Below are 23,728 nucleotides of genomic sequence, written 5' to 3'. Positions count from 1 at the left end.
TCAGTTCACAATAAGTTTATTTTATGTGAAGAAAAGCTTTGCCATTAATGAAAAATTTCAATAGAAAACAGTACCTCCTGCTTTCAATCTAGATTACTCAAAAGTAGAAGCTTGTATTAGTGAAAACTTCAGTAGAAACAAATCTGTAGGAAACGTTCTTGGCACATGAAGTAAAAGCTTTAAACACATTAAGTTTGAATAGAGTATTGACCGTGCAACCATGCTGGCAGAAAAGCCAGTTTTTAATGGCTGGTATTTGTCCCTCAAGACAATAACATGGAAGACACATAAACCTGCTTACATAACGTTAATTGTATATAAATATGGTGTTGCCATAATTGACAGTCTCTATTCAGGCCAACCATTTAGTTTAGCAGTTCTAAATAAGTAATAGGCACTTTGCCTTTCTGATTTCCCCTTTCACCCATCAGCCAGTCTGAATCCATGCCAGGGATACTGTACACTGTTATCACCTACAAAAAGAGAAACACATTATTATAAACTTCATTTGCAGGAAAGAGAGTTACAGTCTATCTTCATGTGATTCCCAGTGTCTTGGAATTGAGATTAACCAGGTTAAACAGAGCATTTAATATGAGCATCCATGGAACATAATCTAATGCTCATAAAAATTATTTCACTGGTCCATGGAAAAGAACAGACACCGTATCATATTTTAAAGTACCTTTTTTCTGTTGAAATTCTATTCATTATTTTTTTATGAGTTTATTTTCTATTATGTTTTATCTTTAACTTGTGTATCCACCCTCAGCCTTTACAGGCTACCTAAAAGAAACTTCTGTGGCGTGCACAGATGGTGTTGATGTGCTACATCTTCACAGAAAATCCAAGCCCACAGCTTTTATCTAAGTCAGTATCTAGATAAGAAAAAAGTCAAATAAAAATATTGAAGTAATACACATCAAAAAACCTGAAAATCCTGAATATTCTTTTCTCAATTTCTTCTTCAGCATTAAGTTACATTCACATTACCAGGTGAATGCACTGTGCTTCACCATCTACCTCCATCTGCTTTGTATAGACTCTCTGACTTACGACTGCAACTGAACTGGAACAGGAATAAACACAGCACAACCTTCACCATCAAAGCAAGAAGTAGCTGTATTTTCATATTCTTCCCCAACTGCAATATTCAGTGTTTGAAAGACTAATCATATTGAAAATAGTGCTAAGTGTAGTGAAAAGCAGACAGCAGAACTGCATCTTGACTGTCCAGCAAATGTTCTTGCAAGCTAAGATGGTGTCACAGATGTTGGCTCTCACTGCAGAATATTAGGATATATAGGTACAGGACAGTGCTCCAAGGGCATTATTGAAATTTAGTTTTAAAAAAACCATATTACACAGACTTTTTGATGTAGCATATCTTAACTGGCTATACAGAAACATTCCCATTTTACTTTCAAATAATTAAGGTACATAGAAAACTCTTACCTCATCTGCAAGTAGAGATAATTCACTGCTGTTTGCAGCATCATAATCATAGAGAACTCTTGCTTTTCTGCTGCCACTTGATGACTTCAGTTCACTGAGGCCTGAAGTAACCATTGAATTGCTTACTGAAGGCAATGAAGCAGAGGCTGAGGCCAAGACTGAGGGAGAAGAAACACTCTGCACAGGAGTTGTGGAAGACTGATTGTTATTAGAGAGGAAAGTAGATGGAAAGCTGTGAGAGGTAAAAAAAAAAGAAAATACTTCTGAGTGAATCTGTTTTACACAGGGCATTATACATGCTCCCATGCCTAAATTAGCATTCTTATTTCTATCAGCAATAAACACCAGTAGACAGCAGTAAGAGCAGCACTGAGAGTTGCATAACATAAATAAAGACACTTGCTCCTGATAAGTAGCATAAATCAAATCAATATAATTTAAAAGGAATACAGCCACCTTAAAAAACCCTGGATATTTGTCTCTTAAAAAAAGGCAAAACCAAGAAAGCAGTGTTGGTCAAACTTAATTCAGACTGTGCTTTGATAAACATTTCTTTTGACAGCTCTGCCAGGAAAAGTAGCCTCCACCTCCTCCTGCTCATTCCTCAATTATGTGGTTACACAAAAGATTGTGCTGACGAACCAGATCAGGGAAATATAATACAACTTAAAACCACAGCCTCCCTCTGAAAGCAAGAAAAAACACACAGCTATTTTTGTGATCTAAATCAGTTCATTGATTCAGCTAACTTCATGCTGTAAAGAAAAAATATTTTTTACACTAAAAATGAACTTATATCAACTTAAGCTCCTCATTTCTAGGTCAGGCTGCTACTTACTCAGTGCCAGCCATAGTGCTTGCCAGACCCTCCCATCAAGTCAATTAAATTCATTAACCTGACTGAAAAAGAGGGAAAATAAGTGTATAATCTCCTACTTAGTTAATGAGCTCAGTCACAAAAAACTATTATGAGTGACAGAGCAGATACAAGGGAAAGCACAGAATAACATGACTGAAAAATGGAAGGAGCAAAAAGGAGAGCAAAGCAGCAAGAGATTTTGGGGCAGTGGAGTAGGAAGAATAGACCGGCAATGATAAGCTCTATGAACATGTCATGTCACTCAGCCCTACATTCTGGGATGCAGTCCTGGGGCAGACTAAACTCAGTTATTTAGCAGCTGATGTAACAATTTCTTGTCCCTTTGCTGCCTTACTTGGTTCTCACACCTATCTGGATTCTACCTTAAGAATAGGTCAACAGAGGTTTTAAAAAGTGACAGAGCTGAGCAGTATAAAAGGGCCAGCAACTAGGAGTTAGACTGAGTCATGATGACCTGGAACTGTAGTTGTATTTCCTTCCATTCTTTTGACCAGCAAATTCCCACACATAACTTCCCTCATGAGTCCTTCTACACGGATGCCTCTTCATTAACATCTGGGATATGGGCATATTACCTCCCCCCTCCTTTCGTGTGCCTGCTCTTTTGACATATGGAAGATCTATGCATACTATGCATATCAACCCACCAGAAATTAGCCTCATCTCATCCCCTTCCACCTCTGCACCCCAGTCAGATTCTTTCTGAAGGGGCAGTTCAGTGGCAACTGTACCCATGTAAATCCAGATCAGTGTATTCCTAACCATGTCTGCAGCATTACTGGTGCTCATATGATCATAAGAGGAGCTGCTTAGGGAGGTGGTGCAGGTAAAAACCAAACCCATCAATGCAGCAACTAAGTTTTGGTTCGTGTGACAATAAACAGTGGAACAAATGCAGCTCATATCTGTAACAGCTGCAGCAGTCCTGCACAAAGGGTTTCAGGTTCACACTATATTTAACCTGGTAAATGCACAGTGCCACCAAACAGGGTAGACCCACTCCTGTAGCCCTGTTCTATACAGATGTTCATCCTCTATCATTTGAGTCAGATCTAGCAATCTGCTGCTTTTGATTCAACAATGTGAACTAAACAAAAATCAGGAAGATAACTAACTTTCCATGAGAACAGCTTTTTAAACACGTTCATCTTGCAGTCACAATTGTAGCTGACTGAAAGAGCAGCAGTGTAGTATGGACGACAGCACTAGCCCCTTGTCAGTCAGACCAAACTGCATGCAAAAACTGGGAAGATTTTCAGGAAACTGTTCTGAATTTAGGTAGCAGCTTACTACTGTGCAAAGGAGGAAGTCCCACTTCCCCCTGTGGCTTACCTTGACCTCATTTAGAGGTCATAAAGACCTGGCTCAACTCACCAAGAAGAGAAGGCAACCCCACCAAAATTTTTCTTTTTTTTTTTTCCTCATTTGCTAGATTAGTTTTTCAAACTAGTTCATCATGTTCCCTGAACAAATCCAACAAGCAGAATAAAGGGAGCCAAAACCAGACCCCACATTTCTGTAGGTGTAACTCAGCTGTGCCTCATTATATATTTATTACATGATTACTTGGCATTCAACCAGAGGGATTTAGTTTTAAATGACAATCAGCTGTTTCTCAATATTGCTAAATGACTGTTCAATATCCTGCTAAACCTGTTCTCAGTTAACACAGTAATTGCCTGTAAGTTATTCTGCTCAGTTCAAAGGGTCACTGGTTTGTATAGTCAGTGGAACAGAAAGCCAAAACTTTATAACCGGTCTGTCAATCAGTGGATATTAAGTCTCACTCCTTTGCAAAGCCATATGTAAGTCCTTTTACTGGAAGGCTTCAGCTCTACAGAGATAGTCTGGTTTGGGGTTTTTTATTTTGAATGCTTGAGTAACAGGAGTTTCACATCTTGTAGAGTAAGATACTAGTAATAGATAATCTGAAAAAATTATGCCACAGCTTACATTTGTCTGTCAGGGAAGCTGAGAAACTTCAGAGCAAAAGCAGTTATCAGGAAGGAAAAAAGCAGCCAGAGTACCAGAATAATTGAAATAGATTTGTTTAGTTCATAATGAGGAACTGAAAATAAGAAAAAAGGGAGATTTGATTTAAAGAATCAATCCAGCCTCACAGGAGGGGAAGGCAGTACAGAGACAAGCAGCTGGTGCTGCCTTGGAGAGAAACATCCATAAAAATATGTCTATTTATATTAAGAGAACTGAATGCAAGTTTCCCCCCCCCCACCTTCCTTACAGCTGCCTCTGGAGAGTATATCAGGAAGATCAGTGCTCAGCTTTGGAATCAGGAATGGGAGTGTGCCCTAGATTTTGCCCCAGGTAAAATATCATATATATCTCCTCTGAGAACCAGGTTTCTGTTTCAAGTAACAAACTGATCTCACTTAGAGGCTGAATGCCTAAGGTCCATCAACAACCTCAAAACAAAACTCAGTCCTTCACAGTTCTTGGTTTTTATGTGAGAATATCGCACAATACCATTCTTAGATGTGTGAAAAGCTGTGTAACTCAGCACTATGTGTTAAACCAACTGAGCACAACCCACATCTAGCTGAGATGCCTAAGTTGTTTATTTGGTCTGTGTGTGCCCACATAACCTCAGGAGCACAGAACACAAACCATACTCATCTGCTTATTTTATGCAAGGGCTACACAGCACACCCCTATAAGTGGAAGGAAGGAGCATAACCTGAGATCCTGTCCCAGTGCTCTGTTATACTTCAGAGGGATTTCTTTGCACAAGGAAGGAAAGACACACCCAAGATTTAATACCATAACTATTTTAATCCACACGGACAGGGAGATGTCATTTTGCTGTTAGAGGCATTTAGAATTTTGCAAAGTTTCCATGCTTTTGGTTTTCTACCAGTTATAGTAATTTTATTAAAAATACTAATCAGATCACAGCCACAAAGATACAGCCTTCTGTCTTCCTAAAGGGACTATTTTCTTCAAATACACTTCTTTCTTTACACCTGGTAGCAACTTACATAAATTTTAAACAAAAGCAGCAGTTCTGGGACAAGCTATACATCCTAAAGCAGAATTTAAAGAGGAACACGTTCTTCTTTAGAATAAGGGTATTATGTTTAAGGCTTTCTGTTTGATAAATACGCTAGGATAAAAGTACACATTTTAAAAATCACCTCTCAGAACAGTTGTGTAAATAGATTTCACTTAATTTCTAACCTAAAAGTTGCTTTTTCTTAATACTGTAAATGTTTGTTTTCAAGCTTTCAATTCCATAAATTGTATTTACGGGCTACCACATTTTATAGTTGAATATCTGGAATGTATTAGACTGGGAGGTAACTTTAAAGATGCAGCTTTTTTTAGATTGAAGTTTTAAATACTTTAAACTACAATTTAGTAGTTTAGTCTTTTTCAAGACTAAAAAAAAAACTTTAAACTACACATTTAAACAAACTGAGGAAATCAAATGCCACAGGAAGCTGCAAGCCAGGAAAAGGGTAAGACTCAAGAACACTTTTGTTTTTACTTCCTTGTCAGGGAAAATATAAACACAGATACCTCAGAGACAGTTACCTAGAACAGACACTACAGTAAACTTTCAAGTACAGACAATTCTTCAGTGCACATACACACATAAATAACATGATCTGTGTAACTCTAAGAAAGGGTAGTTTGGCAAGAACTAGAATAGAGAAACTTTATGACATGTAAGTATGTGGATCTCTCTACATTCCCACCCTTCACACAAAAAGGATTAAGAGCACAAACTTATGTCAGCTTCTTCTCTTACTTTAGAAATGCTAGACCCATGAAACAAGACAAACCTGTTCATTCTACTGTGTGTGCTCTGGATAATAGATGGGATGAAGAAGATTTCTCCCTATACAGTATCTATGCTAGCAACTCAGTTAAGAGTGGAGAACAGGGTTTCATCAGAAAATTAGATCATGACCTGAAGTGAATTAAGAGGCAACAGGAATTTATAGGAAGTATAAAACTTTTCCCACATTGCACAGTGGTTTAGTAGCATGAAGCATAAGACAACTGAAATACTGAGACTACAAATAAGTGTCTAGAAATTTCTTTTTGTCACATTAAATGAGGTTACCAAGAGCTCACCTTCCTCAATTACACAATACATAAAATCTCAGTAGATCAATTCTCAAAAAGCCTTAGTGCTGTGTGTAGGCTTAGGGAAGTAGTTGCACTGAGTAATTACATATTAATTACCTGAGAACAGATACATTTCCTTTCAGTCCAGCATGCCTGTGTGTCCACCACTGTTCTATCAGTGTACGTTTTCCAACTATTAATAAGCATTTATTAGAAACTGAGCTTTTTCCTGAAGTTTATACAGTATTACTACCTTCCAAGTTGCTTCTGAAGATCCAACATATATTGGTAACATTGTGCATAATAGGTCATCTGAGCTTCCACAAAGTCATTCAGACAGCGGAGATGATGTGCCTGTAACACAGCAAAGAATTCAAGAGTTTAGTCTACAAGGGCACCCAGGTGCATTAGAAGGAGTAGGCACCTAGGCAGGTGCTAATGCCAACACTAGCACTTAGAGATAAACACCAGATAGGCAGAGTGCCTGGATTTACCAGACAAACAGAATAAAATGTCACAAAAATTAACATACTTGAGTAAACCACATTTTTGTGGTCTTAACACTCAACTGATCTGATGAATGGGAAGCCGGGTATAAAGAATGAAAATGAAAGCTCCTGCATTCTGATGGTTATTGGGAAAGTAAAGTTAAATTCAGTGGATATTAAATTAGAATGAAAAAAAAACCCCAACCCCCATGGTTTGATGCTTTAATGCACTGAAGTGAAACCTCACAGACCAGAGTTCCCAAGTAGTTTACTGCAGCTATCTTTAGAAGGCACCCTGATATTGACTTTCCTCCTCAACACCTTTTGGGTACTCACATGTGTGCTGCTGATTCCTTCCAGCAGCAGTCTGGTAATCTCTGCCTGACGGTCAAATTCACTCTGAGTAATTCGCACCTCCTGTTCAGACTAAAAGCAAGAATGCACATCAGGTACTGGTACAGTGCTCTGTGCTACACCTGTCCACTGCAACAGTCCCACTTGATGCAGAACTGCTCATACAAATACATTAATCAGGTGTTTGAAATGATCTTTTCTTTGCAGATCTTTATTAGGCAAAAACAGTAATTGCATTCTGGGTTCAGAATGTTGAGGCCCTGTGTACACAGCAAGCAGCTTATTATCAGACACCTACTACATATACAAAAGAAAGGCATTTCTTTGCCAGCAGTATTACCCCACCTCTCCCAATAACAAACCAAGTGTTCACTGGCACAACCACGTCTGCACCAGGGGTTTTGGCAGCATACCAATGGCAGCCAAGAATAATGTAATTTTTTTCTACACATCAACTTAACAGGTCTCTGATGAAAAAATTCAGGGTAAATTTCACGTTATTTTTGCCAGGTAACTGCACAGCAATCAGCTGTACATAAATCTTTGATGTGAAGTTTTACCAGGACGTCTCATAATTTAATGTCTTATACTGGCCACCGAACTACTACAATTATTTCTGGAGCTTGAAATCAAGGAGTCTTTGAATTAAATAAACCTGAACTATACGAAATGTTTTAACAATTGGTGCTACAATTAATTTAAAATTTCTATTAAAATTATGTAATAAAAGCTTCATATTTCAATAATTCAGATTTATTCCCTGCTACATATAATTCTCAATGATTTTTAAGTTTTAAATTACTTCAATCTAGCACAGCCAAAATTACTATTTTTAGAAAGGAGAAATGTATTTTCAGAAAAATTAATGAGGTGATACCAGGTAAAACACTGGTTTCAAAAGGATTTTGTGTGTTTGCAACCATTCTGCTCTTGTATTCAGCTAATGTTAATCAGTACGAAAAGTCACGAACCTCAGAAAAGAGCAGAGAAGAATGACACAGTTACCTACAAAACATTTTTCCATCTGAAGTCACTGCAGCTGGAAGGGCTTACACAGTAATTAAACCCTGAAGGAACACCTAAAGAGAACTGTGTGCTTCTTACTCAAAACTGAGATAGCAGTGTTTGTACCAAGTTTCAAATTAATTAGGTCTTTAAAGTTGGTTGAGGAAAGAATCTTTGCATGGAACTTCCTGATTAAATTTGAATTAGTATCAGTGAAATCCATCTGTCAGTCTTTGAGAGAAATGTAAGAATAAACAGATGAAAAAAGCTAATCTGATCGCCAAGAGGGGAAGAAAAGCAACATCTTCATTTTCTTTTAAAAACCCATCAAAGCACTAAGTAAATAATTTATCTGGAGAGAAACAGCTTTGTCTCCTGCTTCTCTGAAGTCAGCAGTTGCTAATGTGTTTCTGTCTCCCTGTCAGGTAAGTAAATACAGGTGAAAAGGAACTTAGAAGGGGACATAAGCATCTAAATACTTATATTTGTTTCAACATTCTAGCAAATCAACTACTTTCTGTAAAAAAACGTAAAGTAGATAATGTGGTAACACCTATTCACTTTGTCAGTATAGAGTGACTTAAAATATATTTTTAAAAGCCCAGTGTACTGGTTTTACAGAGATTTACATTAACTGAATTATGTGATGTCTTTAATGAGTTTTGCCCATTCCTTTTTTCAGTACTGCTAAGTGAACAGTAGGAGCACATCTATTCTATATCTTGGGGCAAAGGTAAAAACTAGCTGACTTTTAATCTGAGAAGTTTATGGCCTGATCACCTTTACTTCTGAATAGAGTGAAGAGCTCAAAAACACAAGACTAAACTTCCCAGCTGCAGTTGTATTGAGTTTTTAGGACCATTAAAAGGCCTCACTAGGTATGTCTCATGAAGATCCCTCAAAATGGTACTTGCTCTGTAACTACAGAATATGATCCCAGGTTTTGAATCTGAGTATTCATATGTAAATAATCTCCCCAAATTTCACATTAGAAATCTCTTAGAAATCTCTTGGAAATACTGTGCAATCCTGCAGTGAAGGGACAACAGGCATAAAAGCATATGAAATAAAATCACCTTGCTAATGTTGTTTTGCCAGACATGCTTTTAGTAAAACACTGGTAGTGGATATACAGCTGTGCCTAGTATTCAATATTCCTTCTGAAATGCAGAGTTAGAGGAAGCTAAACTGAAGAAAGTTTGTCATTGCCACCATGCACATCTTTTATTCTAACTCAAAAAAAAACCCCGTAATTGAGCCAGAGATGACTGAATGGTCTGAATTCTTTGCTGGGAAGCTTATATTTAAATTGAAAACATTTATGAATCTCCTCCTCCAACTCTCAAACAGAGGACAGATTGTCTTTAGAAATGTGGATGGATTACTGCTCCAGTGGCTGTACATAATGTCATTTCTTCTCAATAGTCTCTGCTATTTATAAACTAAATAAAAAATTTATTACAATAGCTAAAGTTTTTTGTCTTCTTTATGCTATAGTTACGCACTTTGTAGTATTTTTTCTTTCCATGACATAATCTGTTAAATTTCACTACCGTTAAAATTGCTTATTCTTGCCTCTGAAAAGCAAACAGCTTCAAGATTAGTTTTCAATATAGCAGTGTTCTTTCCCCATAATTTTTTCCCCAATATAGGACCACCAGACAGGTTTCCTGCTTCCAAACCTTACTTTACTTAGTTCATTAAATAATTCTCAAACTTCAGGATCAAAGTTGACCTCAACCTCCTTTTACAGTTAACCCTCCCTTTACTTTAAATGCCTCCTTTTCTCTGAACTCACACTCATCCTCACCTGTGTGCACCATAACTCACAGAAAGCTGGAAGAGCAACTCCCACAACTCTCAAGATTTCACTTGAAGCTGCATATCCCATCTTCTCCCTACACCTCCCATAGCTGCCTAGCTAGTTCCCCATTAAAAACCACACTCCAAAGCCCCTGCTCTCCTTCTATTGACATAATTAGAATTACCCCTCCTCTAGAGAAATCCACTAAGAATCACTCCTTCCCTGCTAGCATACCCCCTCACAGCCTGCTGCCAATGCTAGTTTGTCAGAGCCAGTGAGCCTACAAATGAATGAATTTCTGTGGCCTTTCTCAAGCACCACAGCAGTCACTGCCCAACAGCCCATGAGCTCCTCTGAGTTTGTCCTTGGCCAAGGGGTGGCACAACAGAGCAGGCTGCAATGCCCACCCCAAGGCCAATGCTAAGCTTACAAACTAGCTTTCAGGGCAGGTGTAGTTTTCAGATGTTACTACCCCCTAACTCAGGCTGCTGAAGATCTAGTGACACAAGATCTTCAGCAGCCTTTCAGGGAGAAAGGTGAGGTGCTCCATGTTCTGGGTAAAACTTGAACATCAGTGTTTTCAGGAGAGTTTAGATTACTAGACCCAAATATTTCTGAAAATTTTCAAATAAGCTTGTTCCTATGAGGATATTATACCAGTAAATTTTGAGAGAAGTCCTGTAGTCTATTGTATCTCGTCCCATGAGAATCATATGTATGGGTACTAAGTGACAGCCAGAAACAGCTTACTACAGAACAAGCCCCAGGCATTGTTTTGCCACTGAAACCTGAAAGCCCTGGAGGGGCCCAGTGTACTCTGATGAAATGAATCAGACTGAAATCAACAACATGTAATATCCCTTATTACAGCAGACCAGCACAAGTTATGATTTCAGAATTCTGCAATTTTAAAATTGTTTACTTACTTTTGTCACTTCCTCAGCCCATATCTAGTCAGCATTAAGAGTGGGGGAGGAGAAAACAAATACATACAAACTTAGACATTGGTGGTACTCTGTAACAGTATATAATCTCACTTTGGCTTTTAAGTACTTTCCTGTCCTCAGAACTTCACAGGGATTTGAGGAGTGCTACAAGTAAGTTGCCCAAAGCCCTTCATACACAATGAATCTACCATGAATATGGATAGCATTATCTCTATGAAACAAGTTAGATACTGAGGAGAGTATGACTTGTAGAATTTATGTATTATAAGAATCTACTTAAAACAAGCTATTACAACACAAGACATAACTACTTTTAAAAATTACATGAATCAGACAAACCAAATTACCTTAGGAGGAACTTAAATATCTTAATGTGTTATAATAATGGAAAACTATGGAAAGCTAGTCTCATTTTTACACTGAAACAGATGAATGCTTTCTCTTGCTAATTTCATTACCAGTTTTCTATTTCACAAGCACTTTGACTGAAATCTAAATTTAATTGAAACTTCTACAGAGGTATCTCACATTGAATATTAGAGTAGTAGCAAGCAGCACAGCAAAATCATAGAACTGCAAGGGATTTAGTCTAAAAGTTAATTACTTCAGTGCTCTCTTTCAATTCCCTCTTGCAATGTGGTTCTTTAATTTTCATCTCTGCCACTGTAAGATGATGACACAATCAGGAGTAGGAAGAAATGTGTACAAAGGTTTCAGGAGCAAACTGTAACAAACAAGTTTATTTGCTCTTTTTTTTATCTGATCACAGCTGAGAAATCTGGAACGCTAAATTGCGATGAGACCCAGTATGCTGTGCAGATCCAAACCCCAACCAGAACGGGCTGGACAGCACAGTCTATACTGTACATAACTAATTAATCCCTTTCTCTTCCACTTTCACAACTATAGGGCTAAAACCAGCTGCACTAAGGAGTTTTTGCAACAAGTTTAAGATACATTGTACTCTAAGTTGAGCCATTAATTTCTGTGACATTATTCAGTTGGAGTTCTTTGTAACACATTGCTTGAAGGGAATAATTTCTACTTATTCCTGGCTGTTTCACATAATTCACATTTACTCATATTAAAAAGATAGGAAAACTCAGTAATTCCTTTCCTCTAACAGCTGAAAATAATTTCAGAAGCGAAAAATTAACTCCTTTATATCCTAAGTTTACATCCATAAAATCACAGAAATTAGAATATAATACTGTATATTTCAAATTATCAGAAATAATCTGATAAAAATAACATCCAATGCTGTACTGACATAAGTGTATTTAGTGCATTACACCAATCCATTTTCAAATGGAAAACAACAAAATGAGCTAGATAGCAAGAGGAAACATTTGACAGGAAAATGAATGAACACAGGAGGCCAACAAACCTTTAGCCATTTTACATGCAGCAAGTTGAGCATGTAAGAAACATTTACCATAATGTTATTCTCTTCAGGCTGAGAGACGTTTAGTTGCTTAAATGTATAGATAAAAAACAGAAGCAAGTTATAAAACTGCAAATATAGCAGGTAAATAGACTATCAGCACAAAGTACTGCAAGTTTAAGCTAAGCAAGACGGTGAAGTGAATATAGATAAATAAAACAGTTTAGATTTTGATTTTAAACACTGAATTAAGCTGTTTCAGTTGTACAGTAAGATGGGACAAGCAATTTTCAATTTTTTTCAGTTATAAAAATATGTAATTACATGCAGATAAAATTTAGCACTTTAACCTGTCACAGAAAATAGTAAAGCATAAAAATTTGTGTCATAGCTCAATACACTTCACTAACCTATCAGTCCAGCCCTGTTTGTTAGGTTTCTTAGGTTTCTTCCTTTATAAATAAGGGAGCCAGTAGAACATAACCCATTTGTATCACACCTACATCCAGGTTAGCTTTCACTTCTATACTGCAGAGGATAAAGAAGAGCTGCAATTTTGTTATTTTGGCTGGCATTCTACAATCTGATAGTTCTTACCCATGCACATAATTTTAATTACATTTTGACATCAAAGTATAGGCAAAATAGTAAGGAGGTTTAGGGTTTTATGCTCTTCCAGCACTAAATTATGTGCATAAGACTGCATACTTGCTGTATGAATACTTAGGATCAAATAGGAGCAGCAGCAATTGGCACCAAGCTCTGAATGATTGCACTGGTGATGGAATTAAAACTTCATATAATATACCTATAATTTTAATACCAGGCTCAAGGGGAACAATTCCTTATGGCCTTTTCACTGCTTTAGAAAGTAAGGTCCATACTTGCTACCATACCACAAAGGAAGCTAATAATAAAAACACTTTTTTATTAACTCTGAACAAAGTCAAGCAAAGGAATAGTTAACTATCCAATGCTCCTATATCCATTGCTTCAAAACTGCACTGCTTGCTGATCAAAACCTTCTTTGTTCTCCAAAGTTAGTCTTACAAATTACAAAAGCTTGACAAATAGAGAAGTGACTCTTTTTGCAGAGAATTTACACAAGGGAAAATGCATGCATAGATTTCAAAATACAGATAGCTTAAATACAGAGGGACAGTGTGCATGACATGGACTGACACACAAGAGCAGAACTGTCAGGTAGAGGTTCTGCTGGGTTTTAGATGGATCGTCATCGCAAAGATGCAACGCACTTCAAAGCTCAAGACAATGTCTCTGAGATCTTTCAGGACAAATGCCCATTTTGAAAAGCCAGCAAAATCTGTCAGTCCTTCTTCTGCCTCTCCATCATGTACACTGTCCCTGTGTATTTAAATTGACTGGATTTCTTTATTTGCATGACCCTTACTGCATTAACCCTTACAGGAGAAATCACTTCACTGTCCATCATTAATTGCTGAATCTTTAGAAAAGAAGTCAAAAGATAGCTATGAAAATACTGAAAATATATCCTGATGAAACTATATACAGTCAATAGTCCATTCCTTCACTTAGAGCATTTTAAGAGTTTAAAAAGCAGTAACCTTCTTTTTCAATTTAATCTCCTTGAATAAGCATTTTTTGAGGGAATCAGAATGTTCAAGTCATGTGAGTTGAAGCGTCTCACCTCTGTTTGGTGGTGTAAAACAGTAAGCAATACATAAGAGAAACCACAAATATTTTTGACAAAGAGAAGTATAGATAGGTTCATCAGTTGAAAACAATTATACACACACTTCAACATTTGCAGAGATTCAAGTATTTGTATTTACACCCACACTGGCAGGTTGTTTCAATTAATTTTTGACAGTATAGGCTCATCTACTATAAAAGAAGAAGAGAGTAAGTAAGTCTAACTTGATGGAATATTTAAAAGTAGAAGACTAACACCTTGATCAGTAACTCACTTCTGTTTCCTTGTGTTCCACTAAGGCATTTCTTACAAAAGTACCTAGAAAAACAACCAGGATAAGAAACTAGGACTGGAAACATAACCAAGCAGTCAAGTTTATAAATATGTATCAATACATCTGAAAGTATGGACCAACTGAAAAAAAACCCTCTACTTACTGCAGCTCGAGCTTCTGCAACTTTTGCCTTCTTCAGTCTGGTTTTTGCAGCATCCAAATCCAGTCTTTTATTTTGTAACAGTTTACGTTCTTTCTGAAAGTGAGTTAGGTTAGTTTGTGAGAATGAGTACACATACAAGCAAAAGACTGTCTACTTGGAAATGCTTTTAATTAAGTATCATGTAAAAAAAAAGTTCTTCAGTTGAAAAGAGAAGCAGAATTAGCTCCTAATTATTCTCATACAGTTTATGCTCAATATGCATACTTCTTATAAAACAATAGTTACCAAACAAACGTTTTCATCATTATCTTGTTTTTAACTCAGCAAAAACCAGAAAATACTCCAAAGGCACAAATTTCACTTGATTTTTTTCTATATTACCTGGAGGAAAGTAATAATGCATCATTATCTACTACTACATTTTGAAGACTGACAGTTACGATTGGTGTGAAATTCTGAAAAATGTACGATTCAACTTACAGTAATAGTTTTGTAGTCTCCTTCAATAAAGTTTCTTAGGGGAGTGAGAAAGTTTATAGCAGAAGTTTGAATGAGTTCTCTGTCTGCTGCCCCAATTCGCTTTTGTGTTTCTCCACATTTAATGAGTGCATTTCCTGCAAAGGAAAAAAATATGTTAATCATATTGTTCAGGCAGGAGGTTAACAAAACAGGTTGCCACAGTTAGGAAAGTTTAGGCCAGCAGTTTGAAAAACAATCCAATGCCATGAAAAGGGCCTTAAAAGAAAGAAAATAATGTGCAAAAAACTCAACCCCTCCCAGAAAAACCACTCCAAACCTCCCAAAACTAAACACCAAAAAAACCCCAACATAAAAACAAACAAAAACCCCACACCAAAATAAACATCCACACAAACAACAAGCCAAACCATTTTTATTAAAATCAATCACAGGTCAAGACAAGATTTCAATGAGACCACATATTAGGGAAACTCCACAGTGAACATCTATGTCAGAACTGGACATCATACCTACTTATTTTAATCCAACAACTTCCTCTCCTACACAACATTCTTAAGACAGGAGTAGTCGGTAGCAAGGGAAAAGCTTAAGATATTGGAAAATAATGTGCTTTTCCAAGATATTGGAAAATAATGTGCTTTTCCTCATCCCCATCTACTCAAACGACTAAATATGCATTTGTGCATTAACCGAGCAATACTTTGAAATTTAGTTTTGATCTCCTAATGCTCAGTTATACAGCAAGTCAACTCAAACTGATACAAATGTCATTAAACTGTTTTATCTAGAGGAAGACAAGAAATACATTTTTATATTGTTAAAAAATCCTGTATATCTCTGAGTTTTTTTACTTCTTACCATAGGCTGTTCCTGGGCCAAATTCATTCCCAGCATCAATCATATACTGGCCTAGTAACTCTGGGTTATTCATGCGACTTGGTGCTTTGCGGTCCAGCTTCTCATACACAAATTCTTCTATTCTGGCATCTAAAAATGTTTATTTGAAATAATTACTGTCATTTAAAGCATAAGTTAGAAAGAGAAACAAGAAAAAAAGAAAAAGGAACACAAAAAAAGAATTTCATAATCCAGCCTTTAAACTCAACATTAAGTGAACAATGTCAGGCTGGAGATCCTGTTCCTGAAAACTGACCATGTTCCATGTTTGCCACGCCATGTTCAAGTGTTTCCTAGAGCCATCTGGGACAGTGAAAATTTATACTTTTCTTCTCCATTAGCATACTTATACAACTTTTCAGAATTTTGATCAGAAGTCTCCACAGTAAGAGCAATAACAGAACACTTCTTAAAAAAAAAAAAAAAAAAAAAAAAAAAAAAAAAAACCCCAGTCTTTTGTTCTCCCTCCAGAAAAAAGACCAAAATTGTTCACTACAATTTGCAGAAGGAGTTAAGTTCAACAACTACTCTAAGTTCCCTATTAAGATATTCTGAAAGTTCAGTAGCCCCAGAAATTATATCCTCCTTCCCATGCCCTATGCTTCCTGGAAGCACTCTGAAAAAAAAACATTAAAAGTTATTAGAAAAAGTTTCATTTTGTGTTCTTATATTTTCTTACTCTGAGCAATAAAATTATCAGAAAAACTTGTCAAGACTATGTGAGTATTACTACCCATCTATCACAATACTAAGCCATAGGGAGCTTCTTAGGTGGAAAGGCCTCACACACCTAAACAAGGACTCTGTAATTGAAAAAGCAAAGTCCTCAGATACAATACCCAATTTCTCTGACCAACCGCTTTCATTTCTCACCTAGCTGGCTTTATTTATACAGTCAGAAAGAACTAATTTCAGCCTACAATAGTACAGACAACCACAAAGAAGCTTTCCAGTGAACAAACCGGCCACTTAAATACTACTTGTTAATTAGACAACTTTCAACAGCAGTGGATTAAATGACAAATCTCCCATGGAGGTCACAAAAATTAATCTAAGACAGACAATTATGGGTATCAGCACATTCCCTGGCAGCAAGAGTGAACCAAAAATTATCAAAAGTGACTTGTTTTCTTTACTCAAGCCATAATATTTATTTTTTACTAAATCACAAAAGAACTGGAAAGTAATCTAAAATTACTGGACTATTACATCCGTCTGATCTATAGGTACAATTATAAATGGGACTGAAAGTGATTTTTCCTCCCCCAGACAGGGTCACTCCATTAACCACCACCAAAAACAGCTCTCTGCAGCATGTGATCCTTCTCCCAGGTAGGCAGCAAACAGCTGAAGTTACATTCACAAAGATCACGGCTCAATGCTGAGTATTTTTAGCCATAAGAAAATGGACTGGAGAGCAGAACTAAGGTACTTCTATACATCATCCTTCGACTGACACTTCTTTATACACTTCCACTAGCCTCCAGTCAGTGCTTCAATATTCGAAGTTTACAAGTTTCTGAAGACGTTGAAGAGATACTACAAATACTGAATTGAATGAAACAGACAACTATTTCCTCCTGGCCTAGACAAAAGTAGAAATTTGAGCTAGAATATTTTGCAAGTTCTACTGCATCCTTCCCACAAGATTAGTTGACTTATTTTTAAAATACTGTTCCTATGGAAATAAAAGATGCAACACACTTCAAAAGTAATACTTCAAACATCTCTGTAATAAAGAATTTATCCACTTGTCATTAGAGAAGTGTTAGCAGTGTATGATTTACCTTTCCTAATAAATCCTAGCTCAGTATGTCATTACAAGGAGAATACTTGTTTTCAGTGCAGAGGTAGTAGCAGTTCTATAAAATTATCATTTGTGCAAACCCAAAGGAGGTTCAGATTTTTTCAGTGAAGTAGTTCACCCTATGACTGGACACCAAGTCTTGACTTAAAATCTAGATCTATACACTAAGCAAATTCCTATAGCTCTAAACTCTAGTACAACTGTAGGATGAGACTGAAACTGATGTCCGCAACATTACTACTCATAGCAGCAATTTCAGAAACAAAATTAACACACCATAGAACTTCATTACTTCTGCCCGGGTTTTTTTTCTGTTACTGTTACAGTAAGAGACTCAACAGTGATGAAATCATATTTGACACTTCTTTGTATTGTTTAAGTAGGGTGTTAATTCTTCCGTAATGGAATTGTTAAAGACAGGTATTTTAGTTCATCTTGCCTGCTTCAAGCTGATTAGTATTGTGCAGAGAGTTTAAATAATTAAATAGTAATGAAGTTTCTTGAGCCACTGTATCTACCCCATGAAGAACTTCAGAGTTCTTAGAGCTATCAAAGATATCTGCAATTAGAACAGGAAATTCAATCACTAAACAATTCAAAAATCCAATCAACCTGAGACTGAGTAGAGTATGGAACCAATACGACAGTTCAAAAAGCTCTGTATAAAGTTTTCCCCATTTGAAAGGTTCAGGAAGCACCAGCAACTGGCAGCATCTCCAATTCTTACCAAATGCTCTTCATTGAAGAGCAGGTTGTATGGAGAGCTTCTCCATAACTACAGCCTTAAAATTTTAAAACTGCTGTACTTAGTCATTAATTATGCAATAGAAATTGCAGTAAATATTTACATTGACATATCTATCAATTCAGAAGTTGAAAACAAAAACCTGAAGGGCTCCTTACTTGGATTTGGCTGCAATAATACTTCTGTTTGCTTCATTATTTTTTCTGTCCATAATTTAGTGCATTCTGCTTTGCTGAGAAGGTTCTCCAGATGAGCATCCAGTTCAGTCTTCTCCGCCTGACCAAGCTTTTCTTCTGTGAACTGCAAGTTGGTTAAAAATATTCAGTTCATAGAAATAATTTTCCAGAACAAATTTAAAACAATCCCTTATATTAATTTGAAGATGATGTTTTAAAAGAAATAACCATTCCCCAGTCATCAGTAAAAATCTAAGGACAAATTTGAAAGCTGTTAAGTTCACCAACACGTTCATACTATCAGATAAAAAAAGGGCAGAAAAACACGTGAAAGGTAATTTGTAACATTATGAAGAAATCCTCTGCTAAACTTGGTACTGAGAATTCTCACATGAAGCAGTTTGTCCAATTCTGCACAGTGTTCTTTAAAACATTAACCAAAGTGGAAGTCCAGAGGTAATAAAGAAAATTAAAAGATCACTACAATCTTGTAGGTTTTGTAATTGTTTGTCTACTATCCTAGTGTAAAACCTAAAGACAAAACAGATTCTGATTGCAGCTACCTTGAATATACTGAAAAAAATGTCCTGTCCAGAGGAAACAGAACAAAAATAGGGAGTTTAAACTACAGTAAGAAGATTTAAATTATAATTAGACATTAAGGAAAGCTTCTAAAGACAAGGATTAAAAGCTAAAACAAACTTTCTTGGGAAGTTGTGAAATATATATCTTTGGGGGTGGGGAGTGTGTTGCTTTTTAGAATACGACAAACCAGGGTTTGATAAACTCTTCAGATGTCCTGTTATGCCTTACAGAAACAGTAAGGCCACTTCTGCTGTTCTCGTCCAAGCTGTGATTTCAGGGACCATGAAGTACAATATAACTTCATTTAGCTAAATAAATCCATCAGACAATTCATTTCACTTGATACAAAATTCATACCAAGGCCTACTAATCCACAAGCACTTGGTTTTTCAATCCCAGACAGGGAGAAGCTTCACATTTCACCTCAGAGAAGCAAGCACAGCCGGAAGTGAGGGCTTTTGCCTGCCCCCTTCAGAACAGCAGTTCCTCACAACGATGACCCCATCCCTTGACAACCTGCTGTTCAAAGTTAGGCATTCTCAGAGGAATCTGGCTAATGATTAAGTCACTAACAAATTTACCAATTAGGAATTTAACAGGACTGGAAGCATTCTGACTGTCCAATCTCATTTTTAACAAGCTCTTTGGTGGCCAGTATGAAACAGAATACAATAGAAGTAAATTGCACTGTCTAAGTTTGTTTTAATTTCTGTCACATGTAGATTAACCAGCTTTGATAGCATGCACATCTTGATAAATGCTTCTGGCATTTGCAGTTCTACATAAAAGCAAACTGCAGTCATGAGAAAGTTCAGCTGCTGTATAGGGAAGAAGGGAATTTATTCATAGATGTACTACTACTATTACTGCTGCTGCTTAAAAGGCTTTTAAAACTATGCCAGGTGTTCTCAAAAACTTTGTACAAATTCTTTACAATACAGTAAAAATAGGTATGGAATTATTTTTTTACTAATTACAGATATAAGCATTTGTATATAAAATTATTATTTCTTATTAATATTTCCATAAATCCTCTCAGCAGTGTGAAGATTGCTAAGTGGAGACCACAACGTTAGATTTCACACATACACTTAAATGAAATCACAAGGTCCCATCACAAGATCTTACAATGAAGGGTGAAACTGCATCTCCTTTCTTTCCCTTGTCCAACAAGAAAAGAGAAAGTGGAGGCAGGAAAGGAAGAGTAGGTCTGGGAAGCAGATAGATATGGAAGAAGCCAGGAGTAGTGGGGAAAGCATAGAAATACCTCCACCACAAAGAGAAGCTATAATGACTGCTTTAACTTCATTTAAATTTGAACAATATTTTTTGACGAGTTTGCATTTTCAGAGCTCTGCTGTGCTGCTGATCATTGGTTCTGCTTGAATATTGAGATTTAGGGCAATACATCAGACTGACCAGACTAGATAACAACGCTTACCACCTTCCAAACCTGACTGTGATCCAGTGAGAACTCATAAGAAACCAAAGTGGATTACTATATACTGCTTGGATGCCCATCTCCAGACAGCAAATCTGTTCAAGTTTGATTATATAAGGAAAGGGGATTACGGCTCAAGACAAGCGCTAAGGAACAAAAGACAGTTACAATGCCCTTACTGTGAAGAAAGGGGAAGACCAAATCTGAAACAATGGGCCAACACACTAGTTTAAAAACGATACTAAAGGTGAAACAAATCAAGCAGCCTAACCAGACACACAGCGGGCTTTCATGTGTCGCATCAGAACTGGATTTTTACCGATCAGCGATATGAACACGTTTCTAGCAGCCAGTAAACCACAGGTGCTTAATTCAGGCGAGACACACCTTTGTCCTTCGCTAGCACAAAGTCCGGCCGTATCTCCCGGCAGCTGATGCCCGCACATCTCGCGCTCCCAGTGCTGGCGCCTTCTCCCCTCTTTGCCCGTCTGACCTTGGGCTGTTTCACCCCCGCAGCCCCCCGAGGCTGCTGTTGTGCAGACTGCCTGGTGAAGCGCCGGGCCTGCCCAGCCCGCGGCCGAAGGGGCCGGCTGGAGGAGACTTCTCGCAGCAGCCCATCGCCGCCCGGCCCGGCCAATGCTCCGGCCTCGCCCCCGCCAGCACAGCCGGGCCTGGCGCTCCGTCCGAGCTGGGAGCCCGCGGCGGGCCCGGCCCCTCCCGGCCCCCGGGGCGGAGCCGAGCGCCCCGGCCAGCGCCCCGCGCCAGGCCCAGCGGCGGCGGCAGCGGCCCAGCGGAGGCACCCGCGGCCCCGACCCCGGCTGGGGCGTCCCCGCGTAGGGCAGAACCCTGTCCCGGCGAGGCCCCGGCAGGGGAGGGCGGTTCGTACCTGCACGGCGCGGCTCAGGAAGGTGCCCGCGTCAGCCGCCAGCTTCTTCACATTGAAATCCATGATGTTCATCTTGGGCGGGGGCGCTGACTCAGCCCGGGCACCCGCGGCGGCGGCGGCGGCCGCTCCGGCCCGTCCCTGTGGGAGCCGCCGGGGGCGGTGCCGGGCCCGGCCCGGCCGTAGCGGATTGGCGGGGCCGCGGCGTCAGCCCAGGGCCCGGATCGGCCGGGTAAGCGGCGCCGGCGGCCGCCCCACCCCGGCCCCAGACTGCCCTGGCCCCGCTCCGCCTTGGCCGCCTTCCTCCAGAGCTCCGCCCTGGGCCTACTCCGCCGCGGCCGCCTCCCTCCCATCTCCGCCCCGCTCCACTCCTCCCCGGCCCTGCCCCGCTCCAGCCCCGGCCCTGCCCACGCTGACGTGAGGGGACTGCGGGCGGGTTGGAGTGGCAGGGCTGGCCGTGGTCCCCCGGTAGAATTTTCATGCCGGCTAGCCCCGAGCGTTATCGGCGGCCCCAAGGCTGCGGCTGCTTCGGGGCCGGGTCAGCCTGCCCCCGAGCACTGGGCGAAGGACACTCTGGGAGCCGGGCGCGGCCTTTGCCGTGAAGACTCGCTAGCAGGGAGGGCGGCGCAGGCAGAGTCCCCTCGGGCGGGCGGGGGTGACCCTCCGGGCACGCGTGGAAATCCCGCCGCTCGCAGGGAGCCCGACCCGGCCTGTCCCGGGGGCTGGACCCCTCCGACCCGGCTCTGAGAGGACAAGTCTCACCCCCGCTCCCTTTCCTTGTGTCCTGAGTTTAGTAAGTCAAACCTTGTCTTCACGAAAAATAGTTTTCGGATTAACTGTCAGAATGTAAACTGGGGATGAATGCAAATCAGAAGAAAATACTACATTTTCACTACATTTAGTAAATCCCATTATTTTAACATCTCTCATAATGATCATTGAATGTTATAGAGAAAAAGAAAGGACCTTTGACATGGCCAGGAATAAGAGAACATTACATTGTGGCATCACTGGCAGCAACTTAATATACCCAGCTTTAAAATTATCCTGGTTGTTCAGTTAAGTAAGTTATTTCATAATCCAAATAGTAAATAACGTGTGGCTGACTTTGATAAAGTCAGAGGAAATCCTATGGCATTATGACAAGAGGTGAATTTCAGAGAAGGGAAATAACTAACAATCAAAGCAATCTTGCTTACTTGCTGGTCAGATTCCAGGAATTAAAACCAAAACAAAACCCAAGCAGGGTAAAGTTCCTGTTGTACCTTTTATCCTGCTAAGAACAGGGCCCGAAAGCTATTGTGTGTATGTGTTTCCTTTTCTTGAATAATTTTACCTTTTTCAGCTTGTATTGTCTAGCTTATACATGGGTATAAATGTTTGCATATAAAAGTTATATGGGAAGTTTTTTTTCCATTTCCTAAAATTAATGTTCCTGGTACATAGAAGTCCCAGGAGTCTCTCTTTCAAGGCCCAGTACTATATGACCCGATGAAAGCTGATTACAGTCATGTAACTGCTGGTTACAAAATTCATTGTGATATCAATTTAGCATATGTGAAAAGACATCAACATCAGAAATATTAAATTTGGATCTACAGATGCAATTATTTCACTTTATAACTTCCATTGGTACTAAGTTCCAGCAGCTCACATTGATGAATTTCCACAAAAAGAGATGCCCAGCAACTGAAAGCAGGGGTCCTGAGCTTGTAGCAGAAGTGCCAGCTCAGCTGCCATGTCCTACAGTAATGCCCTGGCTGTGTGGTATTTTCAGGCTGGAGTGAACAGCCATCAAGTCAGTCTAACTCTTCTCGAATCAACACGCTGCTAGTTCTTCCCTGAAGCTTGCAGCCCGCTGCTGCTCCTGACATGTGAACCTCACCTGCCAGAGGGGAAAGTGCCTCTTACACTGTCCAATGTCTTTGGTACTGCTTTTCCTTCAGAAAATGGCTGGCTGGAAGAGGAACAAGACTCCCATCCTTTAAGCCCCCATGGGTTAGAGTGATCTTGTAGGATTTGGAAAACCTGCTTATAGTTGCTGCTTTCTTGAGGAGCCCCAAACAGTGGTACTACCTCTTAGGAAAATCCCTTAAGTAGCAAGTATTTCCACCACTAGCAGATGGGTTGCTTGGCACTGGATCTGGTGTTTCAGTTCTCACTTTTAACATCCTTCCCTTTTTGCTAAGCACT

General features: G+C 39.0%; 1 protein-coding gene across 2 annotated transcripts; it reads right to left on the bottom strand.

The window, feature by feature from the left end:
- Positions 1-21,746, bottom strand: SH3GLB1 (SH3 domain containing GRB2 like, endophilin B1). 2 transcript variants are annotated; one of them, XM_050977385.1, is made up of 9 exons: positions 21,539-21,746; positions 18,609-18,750; positions 15,860-15,988; positions 15,002-15,135; positions 14,522-14,614; positions 7,252-7,341; positions 6,681-6,781; positions 1,456-1,687; positions 1-473 (listed from the first exon to the last, which is right to left on the bottom strand). In XM_050977385.1, the coding sequence occupies exons 1-9, from the start codon at positions 21,608-21,610 to the stop codon at positions 366-368; spliced, it is 1,101 nt and encodes a 366-aa protein (XP_050833342.1). In that variant the 5' UTR covers positions 21,611-21,746; the 3' UTR covers positions 1-365. The 2 variants fall into 2 exon arrangements, with proteins under 2 accessions (XP_050833342.1, XP_050833343.1); XM_050977386.1 differs by lacking the exon at positions 21,539-21,746 and adding an exon at positions 21,040-21,192.
- Between the last annotated feature and the right edge of the window lie 1,982 nt (positions 21,747-23,728).

This window comes from Serinus canaria, chromosome 8, assembly GCF_022539315.1.
Source record: "Serinus canaria isolate serCan28SL12 chromosome 8, serCan2020, whole genome shotgun sequence".
NCBI classification, from domain to species: Eukaryota; Metazoa; Chordata; class Aves; order Passeriformes; family Fringillidae; genus Serinus; species Serinus canaria.
This window is presented reverse-complemented; position numbering and strand designations above follow the sequence as displayed.